Source organism: Enhydra lutris, unplaced genomic scaffold (assembly GCF_002288905.1).
Source record: "Enhydra lutris kenyoni isolate GAN:26980312 unplaced genomic scaffold, ASM228890v2 scaffoldscaffold41, whole genome shotgun sequence".
NCBI lineage: Eukaryota > Metazoa > Chordata > Mammalia > Carnivora > Mustelidae > Enhydra > Enhydra lutris.
Window position 1 is genome coordinate 6,290,589 of NW_019154125.1, and position 25,853 is coordinate 6,316,441.

At 38.3% G+C, this 25,853-nt stretch overlaps 1 protein-coding gene across 1 annotated transcript in view; it reads right to left on the minus strand.

The window, feature by feature from the left end:
• The window catches only part of LOC111155454 (RAB2A, member RAS oncogene family), a 94,604-nt gene that overhangs the window by 45,560 nt on the left and 23,191 nt on the right, over window positions 1–25,853 (minus strand). Inside the window, exons 2-3 of the mRNA XM_022515619.1 lie at window positions 16,127–16,198; window positions 7,170–7,237 (exon numbers count right to left, since the gene is read on the minus strand). Coding sequence (XP_022371327.1) covers window positions 7,170–7,237; window positions 16,127–16,198 — 140 coding nt within the window. The remainder of the gene's footprint in view (window positions 1–7,169; window positions 7,238–16,126; window positions 16,199–25,853) is intronic.

Consider the following 25,853-nt stretch of genomic DNA (forward strand, 5'->3'; position numbering starts at 1 on the left):
GAATGAATCCTAATGTCCTAATCAAGTGCACAAAATGGGTCATTACTCCATCCCACCTAAATAAGTGGATATCAATAGATTCTAACATGCTAAGAGTCAGTAAAAATAACTTTTCTGATGTGGAAACTAAAGATTAGGCCCTCTCTTGGTACCCTGCAAGCAATTCTGCCACTTCAAATAGTGTCTAATGCTAAACTGAATACTGAGAAAGCCATCACATAAAAGAACTATACAAATAACCAACTCATTTCATAGTGTGAGGTTAAAACATTAGATGATACTAGTTAGAAGCATGAAATTTCATTAAAATTATTTTACCATAATTTACTGAGATGTACCTTTCCAAAAAAGTTTTTTAATAAATCGAAGTTCAAAACACAAGCATTACGCATTATGAGAATTTCTTTTTTAACTGCTTAGCACAGGAAAACTTAGGACTACATTTTTTTTCAATTTTTAAATTTTTTAATAAACATATAATGTATTTTTAGCCCCAGGGGTACAGGCCTGTGAATCGCCAGGTTTACACACTTCACAGCACTCATCATAGCACACCCCCTCCAAAGTAGGACTACATTTTTAAGAGATTTATTTCACTGTGAATTATATATACCAATGAAGGAGTCTTGGTAATAATACAAAAAAGGTAATTTTTTCTTTAGTTTGTAATCAGGTTTACTGCTCTAAATATTGAGAAAAGGCAAAAGTCCTTTAAAACAATCTTGCAGGGGCATTCTATGGGAGGAGTTAAAATGAATACACTGTCAAGAGGAAGACGACTGTAAGATTTAAAACTACAGTGTTTATGGCTCAGATAAAAAAACAGTGAAAGGAAAAACAGATTTTTATTATTAATTAATTAATTAATTTTATTTATTTTATTTGTCAGAGAGAGACATTATTAACGAGTGAGCACAAGCAGAGGGAGCAGCAAACAGAGGGAGAAGTGGGCTCCCTGCTGAGCAAGGAGACAGATGTGGGACTCAATTTCAGGACCCTGGAATCATGACCTGAGCTGAAGGCAGATGCTTAACCGACTGAGCTACCGAGGCATCCCGGGAGAACAGATTTTTAAAAAGGAGAATAGCACATGCCTACACACCATTCTCATTCCTCCTATATTGTTTTACCAGGAACATGTTATAATATGGAAATGCTGTATATAATGGATCACTTTATACTGAATCCATTCAATCTGGTTTTGCCTACCATTACAAATTAAAAACTCAAGCTAAAAAAAATGCAAACATTCCAAGTGAGGTCTATGAACATAACCATGCATCTTAAAATCTATGATTACTTTATAATAAGCAAAGATCAATATTCAGAATAGTTTCTGAATTCTTGAGACCTGCCTGGTAAGAAAGATACCCCACACACTGGCCTAGTCTCTCTGTTAATGGTATTGATAGTCTGGAAACAAATCCTGCCCAGTTCAGTTTTGAACTATGGCTTCTTTAACTATACACAAACTGTTAAACAGCCACTGAAGTATACACAGTAGGTACTCACATTATGTTATCATGACTGATCCCAAAGGGCCAATAAAGTTAGAAAATTAAGATCTGTGAGAATCAGTATTATGGTAATACCTCTACTTTCACTGCTAATGATTTATCTAACAAGTCCAGCTATAAAGAACCCAGCCAAGAACCAAAAGGAGAAAAGGATTTCTACGTAGCCAAATAAGTTGTCCAGCACCCAAGAATGAAATCTCAGGTACTTTACTCAAGATTCAACTTGAAAAAAATCCCTGTGATTGTTCTTCCCGGTTCTCACAATATAAAGATTCAGAAAAAAGATATTGAAATCTACACATATGAACAAGACTTTGGTTTGGAGGACAAGAACATTACTAAAAATCAGATCGATTTTTAGGCTGCCTGTGTCCACCACAGCAAGCACAGAGAAAAAGTCAACCTGTACAACTGAAGTCTAGGCTTTCTAAGGGAGTCTCCTACAGAAACAAAAGTAGATCCTTCTGAGAAGAGAAACAGGATTGTAAATATCTAGAAAGAACAGTGATATAAATTTTTTTTAAAAAATTAAGCATATTTACCATGAAAAGGAGGATTTCAGATTCTTTTAACACTGCCATGTAAGAGATGGCTTATATTTACTTTCCGTCTTGTACACAGGTGGGAAGTAATTATTAGTGTAGAATGGAATGTTTGAGAGTTTCCTGTCCCTGTAGTTGTTTAAGAGAGGGATGATGAACAGCTGCCACAGGAGACAAAGCTTCTCCACTCCTTGGCTTGTGGGGATGGGAACGGAGAGGAGTGGCAGAGGTAGAACTGTGGCCTGATGGTTGGTTCTAGGCCCTTTCCCTGGTCCCACTGAATTCTGGCCATCCATCCTTACCACCCCACTGATATATAAAAACACCCATTCTTTGGGGTAAGAAGTTGGGTATAAATGGACACATTTTATAAAGGACCAAAAAATGCTGGTGATTGGCTGAAAAGGTACTTTCAGCATGTAGGAAGCAAATGAGTGTTTTTTTAATGCAGCTCCAATGTCATAATTGAGGGGGAAAATACTGGTAAATCTAAAATATTTTGAGGGAAGTTGGGCAGAAACATGGGACTTAGAACATCCATACTATAACTATAGGGGGAGAGAGTAAAATTTATTTGGATATATTGGGAAGGTAACTGAAAATTTGACAAAAACAAACAAATAAACAAAACAAAAAGAGGAGTAAGAATTTAAAAAATGGTGGGTAAAGGCTGGATGAGAGTCTAAGAGTGAGAATGGACTTCTTACACCCTCCTTCCATTAGCCAAGGAGTAAGAACTGGGTACAATTTGTTTTCTTCTTTGACTCACACAGAGACTAAGAATATCACTCATCTGACTTCTGACAAAAGAAAGAAAGTTATAGAGGGCCAAAGGATACAGTTACCTCTGCTTGCAACAAAGCCTCTGGGGGAGATCTCTGGCAACTATTTTCAAAGCAAAGATGCTAGATGGTGGATATGGAAATTTTGCAAGGAAAATTCCTTATTTTTATTTTTTGTGAACAGAAATGGATATGCAACAGATGACAAATATCCTAAGATACTGGGACTTAGTCACTGGGGGAAAAAATCATTTCTTAAGGCTGACAAAACAAATAGTAATGTTTGGCAAATTTTTGCCTAAAGGATACTAGGATGGTTTTGTAAATGTCCTGGGCCAGGAACAGACATGATCCGTGCTACTAAAAATGTACTTTCCTATCCAAAAGTAGACATTTGATGATATGGGAAACAATGTTCCATTCGGATATAAAACTAAGTGTGGAATGAACCTTTATGTGTGTGATAACGTCTATTAAAGACTTTTGGAAGTTAGGTGAAAGAAGAAGAAAACCAACGACCATAAGAGGCAAACCTCTAAGGCAGAGACTCAAGAAGCAACTTTCAAAAGTAGTAAGTTAACAGAGTTGTTTGAACATTCTTTCCTTTTCCATTCTTTCATCTGAAAGAGGCTATTGTGTTCCTAGCACCCTTCATGTGGAAGCCACGGAATTCTTTTTTGGGAGTCATGATGTCTTCAAAGGTACCAGTCTCTCTGTTTTAGATACAGAGAAGCTGTTCCTCTGTCTCTACAGAGGAAGTATGAACAAGGGTTTTGTTTGTTTGTTTCTATTTCTCTTTCATACAAGTCCAAAATAAGTAATTACTACAGATCTCTTCTGAAAGATCACTGCAGTACAAAATAATCAACTCATAAGCTAAGGGGAAAAAAAAGGCAGGACTAGTTAACCCACAAACTAAACTGGGTAATGAATGACTCATTCAAGTTTCAAAAATTGGAGGGCAGGGGGGAAACCAGGTGGTGGGTATTAGGGAGGGCACGTATTGCATGGAGCACTGGGTGTGGTGCAAAAACAATGAATACTGTTACTCTGAAAAGAAATAAAAAAAAAAAATGGAGGGCAGGGGATTATTTAAAGAAAATACCTTAAGGACAGAAGAAAGACTAAATACACTAGAATAAACTACAATGAAATGGTTTGTGCCTCTAATTTCACATAATTTTCATTACAGTATCAACCTTCCCTTTGGAACTATATACTTTTGTAATGCTATCTCCTGAACAAATCCAATGATCCTACAAGCTGCTTAGAATGAGACGCTTTACTCATTCATTCAAGAAAATTCACCAAACATTGTATCAGTCAATCATCTATTAATCTAAAGCACAAAGCTGAGTAGGATACATATGGTACTTTCCCTCATGATTATTCGGAGAAGGGTAAACAACTACTTTACGTAACAACAGGATAAGAGCTCTTAACAGAAATATGCATAAAATACTATGGGGGCAATCCGCTATCCCATGGGTGTCAGGTGACATCTGAGTTGGTCTTCAATGCAAAAAGGGGGTAAAGTACTTCAAGCAAAGCAAGTATTCATGCACAGTATAAGGTATGAAAAACGTGTTTATTAGAGAATAGCAAGTAGGCTGGTTCACAGCACACTGTGCTGCATGAGTTCCCTGGCTAAGAAAGCAACCTAGCTTATGCATAACAATCAGTTCTGAAAAAGGAATAAACTCTTAATACAAAAGTAGAAAATACTTTTTTTTGGCTGGAGAGCTTTAATTTTTAAATCTCTAGGAAGGAAGGGACTTTGCATATTTCATTTTTCTCTTTTCCATGCAGTTCTGAAATCATATTGCCTAAGAGAATATAAATCAAAAAAGGTAATGAGACACTACACGCTTGGGGTGGGCGTGGGAGGGGCCTAAGAAACAGTAAAAGCTTAAGTCTCCACTTCAAAAGAGCTAAGAAACCACAAGAACCTAAGAACACTGTATAACTCTGGAACAGCGCAAAATAGAGATTCAGGGTTTTCCATTTTGGGGACAGTTATGGGATACGTATCAGGAAACCTAAGTCTCATGACAGCGTGAAGCAACTTGCTTGGTTTTCCTGAGAATCCAGTCTGTGAGACTGGATTCTCCAAGGATTCTTCCCTAAGTAACTATTATAGGTGACAAGTAAGAAACCAAGACTGAGTGACAAGAGGAAAAAAACAAAACAAAACATGGGTATATTACGATAAAATTCCCCATATTTTATATTTCATTTACTAGTTTAGAGAACATGCTCTTTGTCATAACAGGTGCCCTTGTTTGATCTTTTCAACTGGGGATCTGTGAAGAATTAAGTCTTATTGACCTATGGCAGTGGTTCTCAAAGTGTGATTTCCCAGGACCCCCAGGGGTCCCTGTCTCCTTAAGGGTAGATGAGGTCCTCTGTTTCCCAACTACCTAGTTATGTGGAATTGTATTTTCTTCATACACTCCAACTAAACAACACACGTAAGACTCAATGTAGAATTTCTGCAGGACACCTGGGTAGCTCAGTCGTTAAGCATCTGCCTTCGGCTCAGGTCATGATCCCAGGGTCCTGGGATCAGCTCACATCGGCCTGCTTGCTAAGCAGGGAGCCTGCTTCTCCCTCTCCCACTCCCCCAGCTTGTGTTCCCTCTCTTGCTGTGTCTCTGTCAAATAAATAAATAAAATCTTTAAAAAAAAAAAAATCAATGCAGAAGCAGATATGAGAATCCAAGCTGTTTTCTATCAAGCAGACAATGAAGAGATTTTTTCAAAATGTAACAAAACAACATTCTTCTCACTAGAAAAATAAAGTTTTGTTTTGGAAACACAGTCAATTTTTTGTTTTGGAAAAACATAGTCAATTCCCATAAAAACTGCTTTGCTTATCCCAACATATAATGAGTTTATTATGCTTATTTTTTTAAAGATTTTATTTGAGAGAGAGAGAGAGAGAGAGAGCGGGCGAACATGTGCGCACACGAGAAGGGGGGAGGGGGAGGCAGACTCTCTGCTGAGCAGGGAGCTCGACAAGGGACCGGATCCCAGGACCCTGGGGTCATGCATGATCTGAGCCAAAGGCAAATGCTTCACTAATGAGCCACCCAGGCTCCCCTATTACACTCATCTTTAAATATCTGCACTGGGCAAAGGAGCCTACTTGAGATTCACTCTCCCTCTTCCCCTGCCCCCCTCCCCCTCTCTAAAATAAGTTTCTCAGTTTTGTTCTAACATGGTAAATACTGATAGCTATAAGGCACATAAGCAAAGGCTCTTTGGGTCCTCATTAATTTTTAAAAGGATAAAGAAAGGGATTCTGAGACCAAAAAGTTTGAGAACCACTACCTTACGGCAACCATTGTATATAGTAAGGTAACTTCTCTTTTATGCATTTAAGTTGGGAGGATAAAGAAAATAGTCATTCAAATCCTGTTCTGTGGTCAGATGACAAACTGTTACTAAAAGCTATATGGCATGACACAGAACAGGCACTCAACAAATATTAAGTAAGAGAAGCAAGGTGGCTTCAAGCGGTTGGGACTAAATCAAACTTTTTATTTTTTCTTTAAAAAAATTTATTTGACAAAGAATGAGAGTGAGAGAGTGTGGCAGAGAGAGAGTTGGAGAAGCAGGATCCTGGCCAAGCAGAGAGCCTGATATGGGGCTCAATCCGAGGACCCTGGGATCATGACCTGAGCCGAAGGCAGACGCTTAACCAACTGAGCCACCCAGGAGTCCCTCAAACTTTTATATCAAACTTTTAAAATTAACAAACTGTCAGATCAAGTGACTCTATGGTGTTTACATTTTATCTCATACATGTCCTTTGCTATGGCACTTTATTTTTTTTTTTAAGATTTTATCTATTTATTTGACAGAGAGAGATCAAAAATAGGCAGAGAGGCAGGCAGAGAGAGAGGGGGAAGAAGGCTCCTTGCTGAGCAGAGAGTCCAATGCAGGTTTCCATCCCAGGACCCTGAGATCATGACCTGAGCCGAAAGCAGAGGCTTAACCCACTGAGCCACCCAGGTGCTCCATGCGATGGCGCTTTATTTTCTTAAAAGCACAGTTTCCAGAGCATTTCCGTTTAGACCCCATAGCCCAAGCATTTGTTCAGATATGTTCAGATATGTTCACTAACACCCAACATCTGCAGTACACCTGTTGAAAACACTGCATAAGAAAACCTAATCTTTTACCACATTTGATCTCACGGTTGCAGAGGTGTTGGTACCAACGAACCATAACAGGCATAAAAAGGACATAAAACAAAACAAAACATATACTGTACTTTCAAAAAACAACTTTATTTAGGGCATACAAGGTATTTACTATACTTACCGTATCCCATATCTGAAGTTTTATCTGTTTCCCGTCAATAGTTATCATTCGAGCACCAAACTCTACACCTGAACAGACAAAAAATGATTTGTTACACAAACTAGAGGGACTGTATTTCACATTTAAGGATTTTTTAAAAAGGATGTCTATTTCTAGGACATACTAAGCCAGGTGATACACAGATGAACTTTATCAAATACCACTCCTACCCTCAGAAAACATATAATCTAAGGCAGACGTGCTAAAAGGCGTAAGCTAAAGACACAATTAAAATACTAAGAAATTCAAGTCTAGTATAGTTAGAAAACAAACTGTGGTCTTCCTGTTTCAGAGGATCAATAATATAAAAACTAGAAATGAGATTCAAGAACCATCATTATTAGTTAACAAATACTAAAATTTCTTGAGAACTATTAATGTGGTATAAAAATTACTGAAAGGGATAAATGCATTTCAGCATCACAGTTTTGGTTCCTAGTGTGGGTTATCAACTAGAAAAGAAAACTCTAAATCTACCCGCTAGAGAGAACCACTGTTTAAACATACTTCCGGACATTGCTCCATAGGTAGCATAATCTGTGTACATACACAGAAGTGAACAATTTATATAAAAGGGAGCACAGAAATGCTTTTCAGTCAATAACATAAATATTATTCCATATCACAAATCTCATTACAAATCAGTAAATCTATAAAACTATGTCATTATTTTTGATAGCTGCATAATAAGCCAGCTTTACTGAGTTGGTATTCTACTGCTACAAGTTCAGGTCATTCCCAAATTTTCACTAAGTAGTTAAAACTGAAATGAATTTTCTGCATACATTTTTCAGCCAATGATTATGATTTTAGACAAATTATAGGAAAAAGAATTGCAGGTCAAAGGGAGTACAGACTTTACACTTGTAAGTTAACTACTTTGGCTCTTTTCCTTCCTTTGTCATCCTTTTTGAAAGCACTCAGGCAATCATCAAAACAGGAGGAGGAGGAAAAAAGGGGGATAATTTCAAAACAGCACACAGCTGTGAAGGAGATGCTGAAAGAAGTCTATCACTTATATTACACCAAGTCATTACTGCTTGGAGTGTGCTCTATCAGTATTTAGATCAGAGTCAGGGTGAAGGGAAGACACACATGGTCCTCAGAAACCAGATGTCATCCTGGCAGAAAAACAGCTTCTAGTTGCCCAGAGAAGGGCACACTGCCCAGTGTTAGAATTCCATTTCAGCATTTCCTGTAATTCCCCCAACCACGATCAGGAGGATGGGACAGACAGGTAATTTGTTCTTTCAGGATATGTAACTTGAAGGTTTCAGTCTGCATTTTAATACTGATTCCATCTGAGGGACAGAGTCAATACTAAAAAACTAATGGTCTGTTTCTCAGACTCAGAAATAAAGAAGAGGTAGAGAGGCCCCAGGAGTCATGATGTACTAGAATTAAAAATGCAAAATTCCAAAATTATGCCATATAAAATCATTTTTTAATCTACCAATCTATAGATTCATTACAAATGCATATAAATATATACATACATATATTCACATGTATTCTGTGCCACAGGGTGGGAGACACCCAAAACAACCATCCACCAGCTTACCATTAATGACATGAAAATGAAAGGACCTGAGGGGAGGAAACCAGTGGCTAAATACCACACAAATGTTCTTTGAGGTGTTAATATTTAAAAGGAATGTACTAATGTACAAAATTCTACACAGCTAGATATTTAACTAACTGGGAGCCTTTTCATGACTCTACTGTCTCTAGCCATAAACTAGAGATAGAAATCCTGTTTTCCCTGTCATTGTCAGAGGTGAGCTTTTAACCATAATCTAAAAATGCTGCACTGTTCACTGGGATTAAAGATTTCTTCAACCCAATATATAATGTCAAATTTGACAATCAACAACAACAACAAAACCCAAAAAACTAGAAATAGACCCTTGGATGGATACCAAGATTGGACAGGCAAGGCAAGCAAGGGCAAGCAGATGCTCCTTCTCGGGAACTGACATCTTGAGCAGAGGGACGCAGATATGACAAGTGACCAGCATGCACTCTGTCCCAGCAGATCAAAGGCTCCCGACAGCTCTGCTGCTGCAAGACAGCAGCTACAGCCCCTGCTTCCTGGCCCCTCCGATGCTTCATTCCTGCCCAAGTCCAAGACTTCCCTCTTCTGCAGGTTCTATATAAAACCCCAGGTATTCTAATATAGATGCCCTTTTGTTTAACTTACTAGCCACAAATGCATTTTCGGTACATTTATCTCTTTATTCAAAGTAATAAAGGTTGTTTGAAATGAAACAGAAACAGAATCTGATTTCAGCTTCAGAACCATAATTCTTTCTCATTTACCTACTTGTACCTGGGCTCAACATGGGTTTTACCTTTCCAGTCGATGCAGCAAAAGAAAGTACTGAAACCTGAAAGTCCTGTAAGACTCGGTAACACAAAAAACTGAAAACCTATTTCTCTTCTGCATTATTAAAATTTTTAAATCTTTTTCCTTAAGTATGTACATATGCTTGAAAATCCCATTTTCCCTTTTTTCCAAGGGATAAACCATCATCCCCTATGCCCTTGAGGCTCTCTTCCCAATACATTTTCAATTAACAGCCAATTTGGCTGCCAGAGAAATTGTCTGTGGAGCCAAATGCAAGAAGGCCTCATTTACCTGATATTGTTAGGGAGAGATTCTGATTTTTTCAGATAGGTTATTCACTTGAAACCTTCCAGAACAAAATACTCTGAATGTAAATACATATACTTTTTTAACTCTCTCTAGATCATTATCATCCTTACATAGTAAGAACTTGAAACTTTGCAGAATAACAATTTATTGAGCATTCAGTGATCGACACCTACTAACTGTGCAACCTTTGGCAAACTGTTAAATTGCTTCTGTGTCATAGTTTTCTTACCTGTAAAATGGTATTAATGATACTCATCTCCTAAGATTTTTTTCAAGATTAAAGGGGTTATACACAAAATACAACAGTGTTTGACATACTGTAAGTGTTCAGTATGTATGAGCTATTATTATTATTATTCTATACTATACACCAAAATTTCTAAACCACCATTCACATATAAACTACTGATGACAGCCTGTCGAGAAAGGGCCACTTATTAGGGCCAGGTGATCACGGGGTGCCAAAGCAGAGAGCAGAGGTAGACCAACAGAACACAGGGACATGTTCTGGGATGTAGATGTTACGGATGTTCAAAACAGAGACTTGTGGGAAGAAGGCTCTATTCCCCTAATTCTAGAAACAAGGGGAAAACTAGATATTAAAGAGTGATTTCCCTAATTTTCTACGAAAAGTGAACAGCAGCATATGCCATACTCAAAGGTAAACCACCAGAGGAATTCAAATTACAGAGAAAATGATTATAACGTCCTCAACTTGTAAATTATTCTAGAGATTTAGGTCACAAATTACAAAAACAAAACTAAAAGGTACAAATTGTAGCCAAAGAAAAAATTATGACTTACAGATAAGACCAGTCTATCCAGAGCATGCAAACTAAGTAAACAAAAATAATGGTGAAAAAAAAAAAAAAACCTTATCCACAACAGTAACAAAATCTATAATATGCCAAAATAAACTTAAAGAAAGCACAAGGTCTGTATGAAGAAATTCGTTAAACTTTACTGAAGGGCACTTAAAAGGTTGGAAAAAATGCAAACACATGTGTATATAAATAGGTGATTTTAATATACTAAAAACATAAATTGTCTCCAAGTTAACCAATAAATTTAATAAAATTCTTCTCAAACTTTAAAAGCTTCACTAAATATTTTGCATTTGGCAAACTGAGACTACATTTCATTTGGAAGAATGAATTCACAAGAATGATTAAGAAAACTTAGAATAGGAAAAAATGCCAATCACATATTAAGTAGGCTACAATTACTATAAATACCCATGTGATATTTTCTCATGAAATAGAGGAGGAAAAAAACCCCAAACAAAAACCCCCCAAACATAAACATAATAGATCTGAGAGGCCCTGAATGGGCTTGCTTACATATGGAGACTTAGCACATGGTAAAGGTTCCTGTTCAAACAGGAAAGAAAGACGGCTTATTCAATTAATGGTGTGGGGACACATGCCACACACAGATTAAAGAAAATCATATACATGGCCATATACCAGATAGGGTACAAATTTATAGTATTCGAAGAATAATTAAGAGAATATTATGTAACTTTTGTATTGGGGAGTCTTCCTTAGTGAGGCCTGAAAGTCATAAGAAAAACATCAAAGGATCTGACTGATAAAACAAAAAACAAACTAATATTAGAAGAGGCAAAGATAAAAACAGGTTAATTCAAAGAGAAAAGATATAGAAGCAGTTCTAAAACATACAGAAAAATGCTCAGCCTCACGAAAAATTCAGGAACTGGAAAGTAAAAAAAAACCTCTTTTCTCTATTTCACAAAGAGTAAAAACTCAGAAGCAGCAGTGAAGGGCAAGGATGAGCAGAACCAGGTACTCTGTTCAGTACTGCCACAGAGAGAGTACAAATCAGAACAGCTCCGTGTGTTTATGGATATTTTAAAACTCTAGAAGGTGACATACACAACAGTGGATGATGAAGGCCAAAGACAAGTCATAAAGGGAATTTAACTTTCTCTGGATTTTTAACAATGTTTTCATAATAACCACACCCTGTCAAGAAAATACATTTACATTTATTATTCAGATAACACAGACTTTGTGAGCTCTAAATTAGATGTTCACAGGTCCTCTAAGCTACCTTCCTAGTTCTTGGCAATGTTATTTTAGGTAACTCGAATGATCTCTGAAAACTGAACCCCAAATAAAAGAGGTGTGTTTTCAACTGATTTATGGGAAGTCAGGTACAAGAAATAATGCTTTGATTCTACCACCTCTTCCCCCAATGACTCCTCGCAGTCATTTCTTATAGGATGACTAGTTTAAAGACTTGGGGGAGATAGGCAGGAAGGTGGCATCAACATATAAATGGTCTGGCCCCCAGATCAGTGTTTGTCAAGTTGTCCATTACTAGGTAGCCAAATAAATACAATGGGAATTAGTGGGTTGTAATTAGCATTATTTCTACACAATGTAATTAAACAGCATTAGACAAATGCATGTATCAAGCACTGTAATGTTAAATGTTACTTTCTGAAGCTTTCTCCCCAGATAGTATATTCTAAATTTAGAAAACATTTATAGTCTTTATATGTACCAGGCCCTGGAGATACAGCAATGAACAAAACAGATCTGCTATCATGAACTTTACTTTTATAGTAGTGGCAGACAATATTCATTTATAATCACTTGTATAAAAAGTTAAGGAGAAAAATCTAGGCAAGAGGATGGGTATGAGGGTGTCTGTGTGTGCATACAGGTACACTTGTGAAGATTAGGAGGAAAAAAATCAGGAGCAATTTGGATCACATTAAGTTTGAGATGCCTATCAGGCATCTAAGAGAAAGGAGATGTTGAAGAAGCAGCTGGAGATGTGCACATGGGGAGGAGAGAGATTAGCTGGAGTAAATTCAAAAAAGAATGAGGGGAGGAGAAAAACCAGAGACAGAAAATACAAACAATTCTTTCTGAGGACTTTTGCTAAAAGCAAACAAAAGGACTGAAAGCTGAAAAAGATAACAGTCATGAAAAATGACAATCAAAAAGGGATAAATGAATGACACCCGGGAGAACAAAAAACTGCTGAAGCCGTGTTCTTGCACAGGCCTTGGCTAGCGACTCCTGGTTCATCCAGGTAGCAAGGAAAAGGAGGAGTTTATGAGTTCATGGTAGGTGGTGGTGAGGGTTGGTGAGTCTATGTGGTGATGGAGACCTGTAAAAATGGCTCTTCTGCTTGCCTCTATTTTCTGAAATAGACGAAGGTTATTATCTGAGAGTGAAGATAGGGAAGGTGGTGCATGCTTAAAGAGCAAGACGGTATAACACAGTTGTACAGCACAGTGGAAAATGAGTGGACTGGAAATAAGGTGTAACTGTCAAGCAGTTAGAAGTTAGTGTCCAAGAAATTACTGTAAGATTAGTTAGCATGGCTCTGTGTTTTTCTCCAAGCAGGATAGAATAAGTAGCCAGATTTAACCTATGGGTTAGCCATAAGCGTGTGATGGAGCAAAGGAGTGGGTGGGAGATTGAGGGTACATGTGGGAGTGATTATAATGACATAATTACAATGGCTAGAATTAAAGCTGGGTAAGGAAGGAAGCAGGACTACCAGAGGGGTCAGAGTAGAAAGATAGCAGGATCAATGGATTATAGGACCGATGGGGCAAATAAATCATTAGGGAGAGCAACTAGAGGGTGTAAGTTAGAAGGAAAGGAGAACAGTCAAAAGGCCAGATGCACGAAACTGAGATTCTGGAGTGCTTCCAGGCATTGGTAACAACCAGGTCCTGGGTGTGACTATGGGAGTGAGTAGCTGAGGAAGAGGGGGAAGTAAGATCCCAGGAGGAGAGGAAGTAAAGCAACTGAGAGGCCAGGACGTGTGCGGGAGGGAGGGTGAGCTCACATATATGCATACATAAGTCAACAATACAAAACAAATTCCTAGATGGGTAATCAGTATCTAAAAGCCACTGCTCCAATGCTTCTCCAAATTTTCAGATGAATCACTTGGAGATCCTGTTCAAATGCAGAATCTGACTCAGTAAACTCTTTTTTTTTTTTTTTTTAAAGATTTTATTTAGTTATTTGACAGACAGATCACAAGTAGGCAGAGAGGCAGGCAGAGAGAGAGAGGAAGGGGAAGCAGGCTCTCTGCTGAGCAGAGAGCCCGAGGTGGGGCTCGATCCCAGGACCCTGAGACCATGACCTGAGCCGAAGGCAGAGGCTTAACCCACTGAACCACCCAGGCGCCCCTCTGACTCAGTAAACTCTTGAACAAGCTCACAGAGAATACTGATGCTGCTGGTCAGTGTAATAGTGCGTGAACACACCTGAGTAGCAAGGCTCTAGTCCTGAGCTTCAGTGTAACTGGATCCAGGAAGCTCTCTGTAAACTGCTTCACTGCTTCTTTGATTCCTACATTAACAATTCTCACTGAGACAGTAGTCAAAGGGTGAGGAGTATTTCATCGACTCATCCTTGTCTTTTACTTCCTCTGTTTGACTGTTTAATACTTCTTAGTCATGACCTGACCTTAGCTTTTTCACCCTCTTCTACTCCTCAGGCAAAGTTAAAGTATGCAGCGGAATCGAGATAATGTCTTACACCTATTTTGGCAAACTTTCCAATGTTCGTTTAAAATAAATACACGTTAATAACCTGAAAAATAAATTGCTGTGATGGTGTCATAAGGTGTAGCAGCCAAGGTCCAACCAGAAAAACACAAACCATATTAAAGTTTTAAAATCAAGGGAATTTAATGTAGGGAGTTAGTTACAGGAAAGAAAGAGCTAAGAAGCTCAAAGAAGGGATGGTGAAGAAGCCGAGAGATTAGCACCTGCTGGGAAGTGCTACCATCCCAAAGCTGGGGGAACAGAGAAACTGGGGTTGGCAGACCTTATGAGCCACATCATCAGTGGGCCTGTCACGACCAGAGGCTGGGGCTAGAGTCTTGGAGGACACACAGTTAACCCAAGCAGACAGAGGAAAGAAGATACTTGGCTTCCCTTTGCTTTTAGCCTCCGACCTCCCACAACCACACACCAGTAAACCCAGAGGGGAGCCAGCTGGTACACCTGCGGGAGTTAGAGTTGCAAACAACTCCCTTTGGTCCATCTCCTTCTCTCTCTCCACAGCCACAGGCCTTGCCGATTTCTGACAGCAGGCTTAGGGCCATCCTCTCCATCAGGTGTACCACAACCCTCAGAAATGTATATGAAAGCTTCACGGAAGGGGACATACTTTTGGTTAGTCCCCTATACTAAAAGCAACTGTGTGGCTAGTCAGGACTGAGTCAGGCTTAAGAGAGAGCTACCCAGGTTTAGACCATCTGGGCAAAGAGCAGATCCTACACAAAACTGGGCTCACTGAGGGTAAACTATGAAATGAAATAAGGGCCAGCATGAAACAATAGTACCTGTTTTACCCTTCGTTATTGTATATCCTTACAACTACCAAAATTAAAATGGAATCTGAATATTCTCAGGGATAGCAGCCACTTGGAAAAAGATTTCCATACATCCACAAAGTACATGTGGCTTGGCTGAAAACTATTAAGTCATCTAAATAATTTGATTAACAAACTCTGTGTTTGATTTGGTATTCTAAAAATACACAGGACACAAGAACCAACTTGCTTTTAAGGATAATTTAAAGAGAGCTGTAGAAAATAAGCAGTCACCAGCTGAGAAGATACACCCAACTATCAGTTATAAAATTAAAGTAGATTTCAGTCTAACAGTTACTGGTAACTGTCTCATTTATTCTTTGCAACTTAGGACACTAAAAATGACTGCTGGCAGTTTTTCTCAATTAATAATTATAGGTAAACATACAGCATTCACCATGTTGCCATGCACTGTTCTAATGCTTCATATTTATTAACTCACTGATTGCTCACAATAACTTTGTGAGATTGGTACCGCTATTATTCTCATTTTAGAGATAAAAGAAACTGACGCATGGAGTGGTAATGTGGCTTCATCCAGCTAGTCAGTGGCACAGCCTTGATTTGAACTCTGGCAAGCTGGTCCAGTCTCTGATCATACCCGTATTCTATACTGTCCTGCAATCATTTGTTTCATTATTAAATACAACCACAATCTTAAATATTTATATCTTCCTGTTGTCTTCTGACAACTTTTACAAAGTTGGATAATATTTTTACCATACTTATACATTTTCAAAAAGTGATGGGATGAAACTGTGCAGCAACAGATCTAGTTTCACAGATTCTTTTTGATTCATCATTAATAGAATGGACTCCCTTTAGCACATTCTATTTCTACTGCCCAAAACTTCTGAATGTTTCTCATCTCTTGCATAAAACTTACCGATAGTCAGGTCATGCACTGGCTGAAACCTCTTGTCTGTAAACTGTAGCAATAAGCATGATTTACCAACACCTGAAAGTTAAAAAAAAAAAATTATGAGACAAAACTCCCCAAAATTAAGAAACACTTTACAAAAGCACACAGAAAAGATGCAGCTGGGGTTTTTGGTGCTCTATAAACAATCTACCACAAATTCTCAGAGCTCTGATTTCATGGGAAATTATGGGATTGATGATTTAAGTGGAAGGTGTTAACCAATCCAAAACAGCTTTTCATCCTTTGTTAGTCATTTGACATTTTAATCTGAAAGACAAAACTAGCAGGTACTCTTAGGAGACAACCAAGCAGGTCCCCTTAGTAGCCCCTACTACCATAGTACTCTAGCAATTAAGGTTAAGTTCATGCACTTTGTTTTTGTGTAGTAGTGAAAATATTAAAAACAAAGTTATCTCTTTTTGTAATTCATCTTACTTTTCCTACAAACTGGCAGTTAAATGTGTGTGATCTACTTTGCTCTATCTTCTGGCTAATTCATTTCAGGATCAACTCTGATCTTTTTTTTTCTTTTTAACTTAAGGTTTATTTATTTATTTGAGAGAGAGAGCTTGAGCAGACGGAGGGGAAAGGGGAGGGGCAGAGGGAGAAGCACACTTCCCACTGAGCAGGAAGCCTGATCCCAGGACCCCGGAATCATGACCAGAGCCAAAGGCAGATGCTTAACCCACTGAGCCACCCAGGCGTCCCCAGGATCAACTCTAATCTGAACTGCATCCCTTCACTCTACCACCAAATTTCACTTCATTAAGGTCATGAATAACTTCCACAGTCCTAATTAAAGATAGATTTTTCTGTACTCACCCTACTCACCATGTGAGAACTGGTTATTGAACTCGATTATCATCTTCCTACTCATTCTTAGGCCCTTATCTTCACACTAGACCAAGTCTGCTTACTCAAGAGCATCCTGCACTTTGTCTACTCTTGCACTCAAAAGGCTTTACTGAATGCTATCAGTCTTTACTGAATGCTATACAATCACGTGGAGTGCTTCCTTCCTTATAGTCGGGTATAGGTAGAAAAATTAAACATTACCAGTGACAATCCATATGAACTGTAATTTGAAATAATTATAATAACTGCCATTTGAAAGAAGAGAGTACTATGAGGACGAGTGACAAGATTAATTTAGACTGAAGGGCTGGAGAAGGTCTTTCTGAAGTGACACTTAAACTAAGCTGTTCAAGGTCTTCTACTAGATTATAACCTCCATGAGAGAAGATGATGACTATCTTGCTGTCTTATGGCAGAGATACGGCAATTAATGATTTCGCTGAATGACTGGCCCTAGTGTCAAATGTTACAAAGACTGTCAAAATGCCCAGTAAACAAATCAAAGAAATATGTGTGTATATGGTTATGCTTTGGGAAATACTTTATTTGTTCAAAGTTTTCTAAATGTTTTAACTAAAAATAAACTGGAATTTCAAAACATCTGACCTTAGTTTTCTTCTCTTTTCTTTTATCCATGATTTCTTTTTTTACATTACAAAAGGTGTAAAGCCAAACTCATTTTATCAGATTTCTAGCTCCTCTGAATTGCCTTTCAGATGTAGGCTAGAAAGGAAAATTATTATTTTTTAAGTGTGAAAGTAAAAATTAGCAAACATCTGAGATATGAACCTTTAGGTATTTTTATAAGATTAAAAAAATGTTTTTAAAATACAGTCTACCCCTCAATGTGGGGTATGAACTCATGACCCCAAGATCAAGAGCCACAGGCTCTACAGACAGCCAGCCCCAAGGGTTTGTTGTTGTTGTTTTTTCCAGAGTTGGGGCAGGGGGAGAGGGGAGGGCCGAAGGAGAGGGAGAGACAGCCTTCAGCAGGCTCCCCAACCCTGAGATCATGACCTGACCTGAAATCAAGAGGCAGACACTTAACTGACTGAGCCACCCAGGCAGTACATCCCCCCCACCCCTTTCTATTTTCAAGAGCAGTTTCAGGTTCACAGCAAAACTGAGCATGAGCAGAAAGTACAAGTTCCCATAGACGCCCTGCCCCACGGGAACACAGCCTCTTCCACCATCACTATCTACACCAGAGCCATAAGACTCGCTATAATTCATGAACCTACACATAATTATCACTCTCAAAGTCCATAGTTTACATAAGGGCTCACTCTTGGTGTTGTCTATTCTATGGGTTTTGACACATGTATAATGTATTTACTACTATGGTATCTTATAGAATAGTTCCACTGATCTAAAAATTCCCAATGCTCTGCTTATTAGTCCCTCTCTCACCCTCAGTCCCTGGCAAATGCTAATCTTTTTACTGTCTCCATAGTTTTGCCTTTTCCAGAACATCATTTAGCTGGAATCAACAGTATGTAGCCTTTTCAGATTGAGTTCTTTCGCTCAGTAACATGCATTTAAGATTTCTCTGTGTCTTTTCTTCATTTTTATTTTTAACATAAAAAATTTCCCCATGGGATATAGAAAAAATTATGGTTAATTAGAAATCACAGATTTTTATTACTGAGAAACCTCAAGAATCATCTAACAGACTGGCAATCATGTAAGTGATATAAGAGCCTAAAAAACTTCCTTACCTCACAACAGAATATGTATTGCTTTAGTGATATTAATACCATTTAGTCTGATAAATTAATACCATTTATTCTGCTAGTTGAGTATAGAAAAGGCGTGCTGTTTGGTTCTTCATTTTAAAGACTCCATATTCTTCCTTCAGGTAATCAAAGTATCTTTCAAGTTAGAGGTTCTGGGTAATTTGCATCCTTTGCAGACATCTTTAATTTAATACTTGTCCTTTTTAAAGTATAAACTTTGCAAAAATCTCCAAGGTTTTTTTCACAATTTTCCCAAGAACCTCTCTTAATTCTTAATATTCAGATAGTTCTTTAAAAGCATGCTCCATATCTTTCCTCTTCTTCAGCTATTTATTAGTGTAAATATCAGATCCCCATTCATCAATGGCATTATATGGAATTCAAGCAGTACTCCAACATTTTTACATAGTTGATGAAACCCTCTATATTTTGTGGGACTGGGAATGGATTCATCCTTCATTTTCATAGAGAATGATAGTCACCTGAGGGGAGACACTTAGAAAAGATAATTGAATGAAGAATACTTAAAGTGGCCAATGAATATTTTCATGTTTTTGTAACTGTATTATACAGTCAAGAACCTTGAAATATTTAAAATTTATGATTCCCAACAGATAAACTTATATAAAGCTTCTCTCATGCCAGATATTGTTCTAAGCGATTTACATGTCAGCTCATTTAATGCTTAAGAACAGCATAACACAGTGGTTATAATTTCTGACTCCAAAGCCACACCATACTCCTTGAGTTCCAATCCCAGCCTTGCCAATCACTATCAACAGAACCTCAAATTAGTTATCTTCTCAGGGCCTCATCTTCCTAATCTGTAAAAAGTAGGCTAATAATACCTACCTCAGATGTTATTGGGATTATTAAATGAGTTCACACATTAAGTGCTTAAAACAGTATCTGGCACATAATAAAATTCAGTAGAGAATTCAACAAATGTTTGTTACTACTATGGATACTACTATCACTTATTACTATGTCTATATATAATTCAGGCTCCCTAAAGGCAGGAAGCACATTTTATTCATTTTTAGTTTAATCACATGTACTTCTAATGCATGCCAAAATTCAAACTTTCTAGAAATATTTGAGCATGTACTGTGTTCTAAGGCTAAACAACTGGAATATCAGTAAACAATAAGATAAAGGCCTCTGTCCTTCTGGAGTGAGAAGAGACTATGAAAAAAACTTTTTTTTTTTTTTTTTTTTTAAATGTCTGTGAGCATGTCTGTATGTATGTGTATATACTGGGGAGGTGGGGAATGTGGACGGATGGAGGGATGAAGAGGACGTGGCAGTGCAGAGCGTTATGTGTTATGGCCCAGAGAAAAAGCTGAGCTAATACATGAGCCCTGGAATACTGGAGGGAAGGAAAGAGAGTGGTGCTTAAATGAGGTGGTCTCTCACTCGGAAGGTGAGATTTAAGTCAAGACTTGAGGAGGTGAGGAAACAGACAAGTGGCTTACTGAGAGAAGAGCACTTTGGGCTAAGGAAATGGCTAGAGGAAAAGCTGTAAATGGGATGTGTTGGAGAAACTGTCGTGAAGCCAAATATGGCTACAGCTCAGAAACCAAGGAATGGCCCTGCCCCTAAGAGGTGAGGTGGCAGGCATCATAGGGTCTGATCACGCTGACTCCATGGGAATTTTAAAATTTACTTGCGATAAAATGGGCAATTCACTGCAGGGTTTTGATCAGAAGAGTCATATAATTTCACCTAAATTCTAAAACAATCATTGTGGCTGCAACACTGAGAACGACCTGTTAAGTATAAGCAGATGAGAAAAGCAGGGACTGGTTAAGGAGGCTTTCTCAATGAGGCAAGAAATGGTGTCTTGGACAAGGGCAGGAGCAATGGAGGGGGTTTGAAGTGACTGATTTCTATATACATTCTGAAGCACAGCCAAGAGAATTTGTTGATAGTGTGGATGTGGGTTTTGAGAGAAGGAGAACTGCATTAAGAATGGCTCCAATATTTCTGCCAGATCAAATGACAGAATCAATGAAGACGGGGGAAAATTATAAGTGGAGTAGGAAGGACTATCAATTCCAGTTTAGTTATTTTGAGATGTTTATTAGACATCCCAGTGGTAAGGCTGGGTAGGCAACAGAATATATGAGTTTAGACTTCAGGAAAGATACTGGGGTTGGAGATGTAACTTAGAACTGTCAGCATAAGATAATACTTAGAGCCACAGAAAGAGAGGAACCAGCAAAAAAGAAAGGTTTGTTTTAAAAAACACATTTGTTTTATATAATAGCAGAATTAAACAGAAAAAAACAAAAAACAAAAGTGGCCTCTCCCAATCCTTCTATCACTGGTTTTCATTCTATATCTGGAACCTGCAAGGCCTTCAAGCATCCTCTCTTCCCTCTTTCCATGCAGACAGACTCCCATGGCTGGTTTCTCACCACCACAGATGCCTTCCTTCCCTGACCATTCTGTGTAAAGTAGCTCCCACTTTCTACCCACTAGAAGTTTTTGATCTTTACCAAAAAAATTACCAAATCTGTATCAGGTCTCAACCCCAGAGGTTCTAACTGAATTGTCAGCATTATGTAGTTGTTAAAAGCACTACCTGGGTGGGCTTGGATGAAACACTGACCTCCATGGGTTTTCTGCTATGTAGAAGCTTTTGTGGGTTTTTTTGTTTTGTTTTGTTTTTTAAAGGTTTTACTTATTATTTATTTGACAGACAGAGATCACAAGTAGGCAGAGAGGCAGGCAGAGAGTGAGGGAGGGAAGCAGGCTTGCTGCCAAGCAGAGAGCCCAATGCAGGGGCCGATCCCAGGATCCTGGGATCATGACCTGAGCTGAAGGCAGAGGCCTTAACCCACTGAGCCACCCAGGCGCCCCTGCTATGTAGAAGCTTTTGAGTTTGATGCAGTCCCACTCATTTATTTTTGCTTTCACTGCTTTGCTTTTGGTGTCAGATTCAAAAATCATCACCAAGACCAATGTCCAGGAACTTATTGCCCGTGTTTCCTTCTGTAAGTTTTATGGTTTCGGGTCTTACAATGAGGTCTTTAATACATTCTGAGTTAATTTTTATGTATGATGTAAGTTAGTGGTCCAGTTTCATGCTTTTGTATGTGGCTGTCTAGTTTTCCTAACGACATTTATTAAAGAGACTGCCCTTTCCCCACTGAATATGCTTGGCTCCTTTGCTATAAGTGAATTTAACATGTATGCACGGTTTATCTGGGCTCTCTATTCTGTTCTATTGATCCTTGTCTCTGTTTTTATGCCAATACTATACTGTTTAGATTACTATGGCTTTGTAATATAATTTGAAATAGGGAAGCATGGTGAAACCTCCAGCTTTTTTCTTTCTCAAGACTGCTTTGGCTATTAATTCTTCAATACAAATTAATATACTTAATAATACCACCGTTAGAGTTCCTACGATGATGTCACCTTAACTTTTTCTTTTACTTTGGGTCCACATTGCCATCCACTCAGTAGGACTGTACTGTGGTGAGAAGTGAGTACCTAAGTACCATGTGAGTGCCAAACAATTACAAGTAATATTCATTAAACTGAATTCCTACAGCCTACCCCAGAGCTTCTAATTCAGGAACTCTTTGCTTGGACACAAAAATTAAATTAATAAGACCTCCAGTGATTTTTAGGCAGTGTGTCCTTCTCCATAAGAAACAATAGCCTAGTGCCAAGTATTCTACGGAGGTTCATTTGCTTACGCCTAAACTGACTTCCACCAATTTCAACGTCATTTTTAAAAACTGGTAATGGCTCTATTTTTAAAAATCATTAACACACATGGATTTAAAATTAAAAAAAGCAAAGGTATGAAAAGTACCAGAGCCAATTCCTAACCACTGAAGATAAGTTTTGTCCAACTACCATTCTGAAATCATGGCTGCATATTTTCATCTACCACACTTGGCTCTCAAAAACAAAATGTAACAAAAGTTCCATGAATGAATGGCCTATCTCATGACTAAAAGTAACCCGCTGAAGAACTGTGTATTTTATTTTATTTTTTTTTAAAGATTTATTTATTTATTTATTCATTCATTTAACAGACAGAGATCACAAGTAGGCAGAGAGGCAGGTAGAGAGAGAGGAGGAAGCAGGCTCCCCGCAGAGCAGAGAGCCCGATGCGGGGCTCGATCCCAGGACCCCGAGATCATAACCCGAGCTGAAGGCAGAGGCTTCAACCGCTGAGCCACCCAGGCACCCCTGTGTATTTTATTTTTATGATTTTGTTTATTCAAGGCCTTTCTTCTGAGGAGTCTGGCAAAGGTTTATCGATTTTGCTGATCTTTTCAAAGAACTAGCTTGTTTTACCGATCTGCCTACTATTTTTTGTTTTTGTTGTTGGGTTTTTTTTTTTAGAACTGTATGTTTTAAACTCATACCAAAAAAATGACAAGACCTCCAACACAAATCATTCAGAGATGTGGTGAGCTGGCTGAAATATCAGTAGCTTATTTAGTCAAATAGAAAATCTTACTCTTCTTTGCACTAACATTCCAAATTGAAAGACACGTAAAGAAAAAACAATAAAGTCTGCTCTTTTTAAACAGGAAATTAATAAACTCAGCATGGTATATTAGAATACAAGCTTTACAGTTGAAACACCAGTGTTCAAGTCCATCTGTATCATTTCATAACCTGTGAACTTGGACAAATTAGATATAGAAACTATGCTCCATTTCTCCATGTGTAAAATGGGAAAAAGAAAATATAGTATTCCTACTTCAAAGTTCTATCATAAGGCTCAAATGTAAAATTTTCAAGTCTTACAAATTCAAAAGTTTTAATAAAAATGTTGAGGATTCTTCAAGATAAATACAGCTAAGGAGCAAATCTCCCACCGAACCCATCCAATCTTGAGTTCAAAATTTTAAACACATTATCTTCTAAAATTAACTGAAGAAAATATTCACAAATCTATGATATTCTTTCAAATAAAATGATTTCAGAGTTGTTCTTATCCTATTGGCTCTCCATACATTGTCCTCCCTAAGACAGCAATCCTCTCAACTAATTCAATTAGATACTGATCTGGTTCCTTATTGTAGTAGGCAGAAGAGTGGCCCCTGAAGAGGTATGTCCAAGTACTAACCCCTAGAATCAGGGATCTTATATAGGAAAAGGATCTTTGCAGATATAATTAAGATATATATTCTGAGATAATTTCAGTCTGGATTTTGTCTGGGGCCTAAATCCCATGACAAATGTACTCATAAGAGAAAGGCAGGGGGAGACAAAGACAGATACAGGTGACAGGCTATGCAAAGACAGAGGCAGAGACTGAGTTAGGCCGCCACCAAAAGCTACAAGAGGCAAGGAAGGATTTTCCCTGGAAGCTTCAGAGGGACAGCAGCCCTGCAGATACCCAGATTCTGGACTTCTGGCCTCCAGAGCTACAAGAGAAGAGATTTCCGTTGTTTTAAGCCCTAAAACAAGTTTGTGATAATCTGTTACAGCAGCCCTAGGAAACCAATACACGTATCAAGAGTCATCGTTCATTCCTCCCCCTGGGACTTTTCTGTTGTTAGTCTTCCAGGCTTGTTGACATCATCTGTAATAATTCCTACTATAATCTGTAAGTGCCTCAAACACCAGAAATATTAAGAGCAGTAAGGGAAGAGAAAACAGGGGATATAGAACATTTATTTGAGAAATCTGTCAGTGAAGGCTAGGAGGAAAGGTTAAGAGACAGTCACTCAAAAAAATATTTATGGAGGGGCACCTGGGTGGCTCAGTGGGTTAAGCGTCTGCCTTCGGCTCAGGTGATGATCTCAGGGTCCTGAGATCGAGCCCCACATCGGGCTCTCTGCTCAGCGGGGAGCCTGCTTCCCCCTCTCTCTCTGCCTGCCTCTCTGCCTACTTGTGATCTCTGTCAAATGAATAGGTGAAATCTTAAAAAAAAAAAAAAATTAAAAAAAATTTATGGAGTACTTCCTATAGTCCAGACACTAGTATAAATAAATTAGTAATAAAAACAAAGAAATTAAAGAAAGTTTCCAAGAAGATGTACCTTTCAAAACGCAAGATATCTTTTCCCTGAAAATGGAAGGTATGGAAACAATTACGCTGACAAGGCTGAAAGAGTTGCTAAAGAATCAATAAAGTGAGAGACACCTGGATGGCTCAGTTGGCTGAGTGTCAGACTCTTGATTTCAGCTCACATCATGATCTTAGGGTGGCTGGATCAAGTCCGGCATGGGGAAATCCGTGCTCAGCAGGGAGTCTGCATCTCTCCTTCCCCTCTGCCCCTCCCTCCACTAGCATGCACACACATGCTCGCCTGTGCTTATGGCTCACGCTGGCGTGCGCTTTCTCTCTCTCAAATAAATAAATAAACAAAGCTTTAAAGAAAGAAAAGAATTGATAAAGTGAAAGGAAATAGGAAGTTGTTGGGATACAGCCATACTTCCCTTGAAGCAAATCATCTACTCCCATTTCTGTATCTTTGGTTTTACAATATTAAAGTACCCTAAATACTTTAAACACTTCTGGGATTATACCAAAAATGAAAATGACTAAAGCAGATAATGCCAGTATTTCTTACATATCTGGCAGTTTGCACACATTTGTCTAGCATACTTTAAATGTTCTTTCCCCAATACTCGGTGACTTTGTTCCACTTAGCTAACAGCTACTTATCTTTGCAACCTAACTCAAGTGCCATAACCACTAGGAAGCTTCCGTAATACATACCTACCTTCACAAAGTGAGTTAGGTATTCTTCTGATTTTAAAATATGAAGACTTTCTTGCTGTGTGTATAAAATAAACAATATAACTGCCAGGTTTCAGGGGAAAAAACAATATCCTCTGCCGTAAAGGCTGGGGAGGAAGAACACTGATGACCTATGACGACCTCACTTGCCCTGGGTATGGCTGAGCTCAAGGCCAGAAGATGAAGTGAGGCTTAACTGAGGAGCACAATTCATTTTAAAAAACCAGGCTGAGGAAGAGCTCCAACCCTACTATTTATGCAGCCACTATTTCCTGAGGACCTATGATGGACACATAATAGTGAGTGAAGAAGCCTTATCTTCATAGCCAATCTTTGCCCTGCACTCTATGAAAACTCTTTGCTTTTACCTCTCCCCA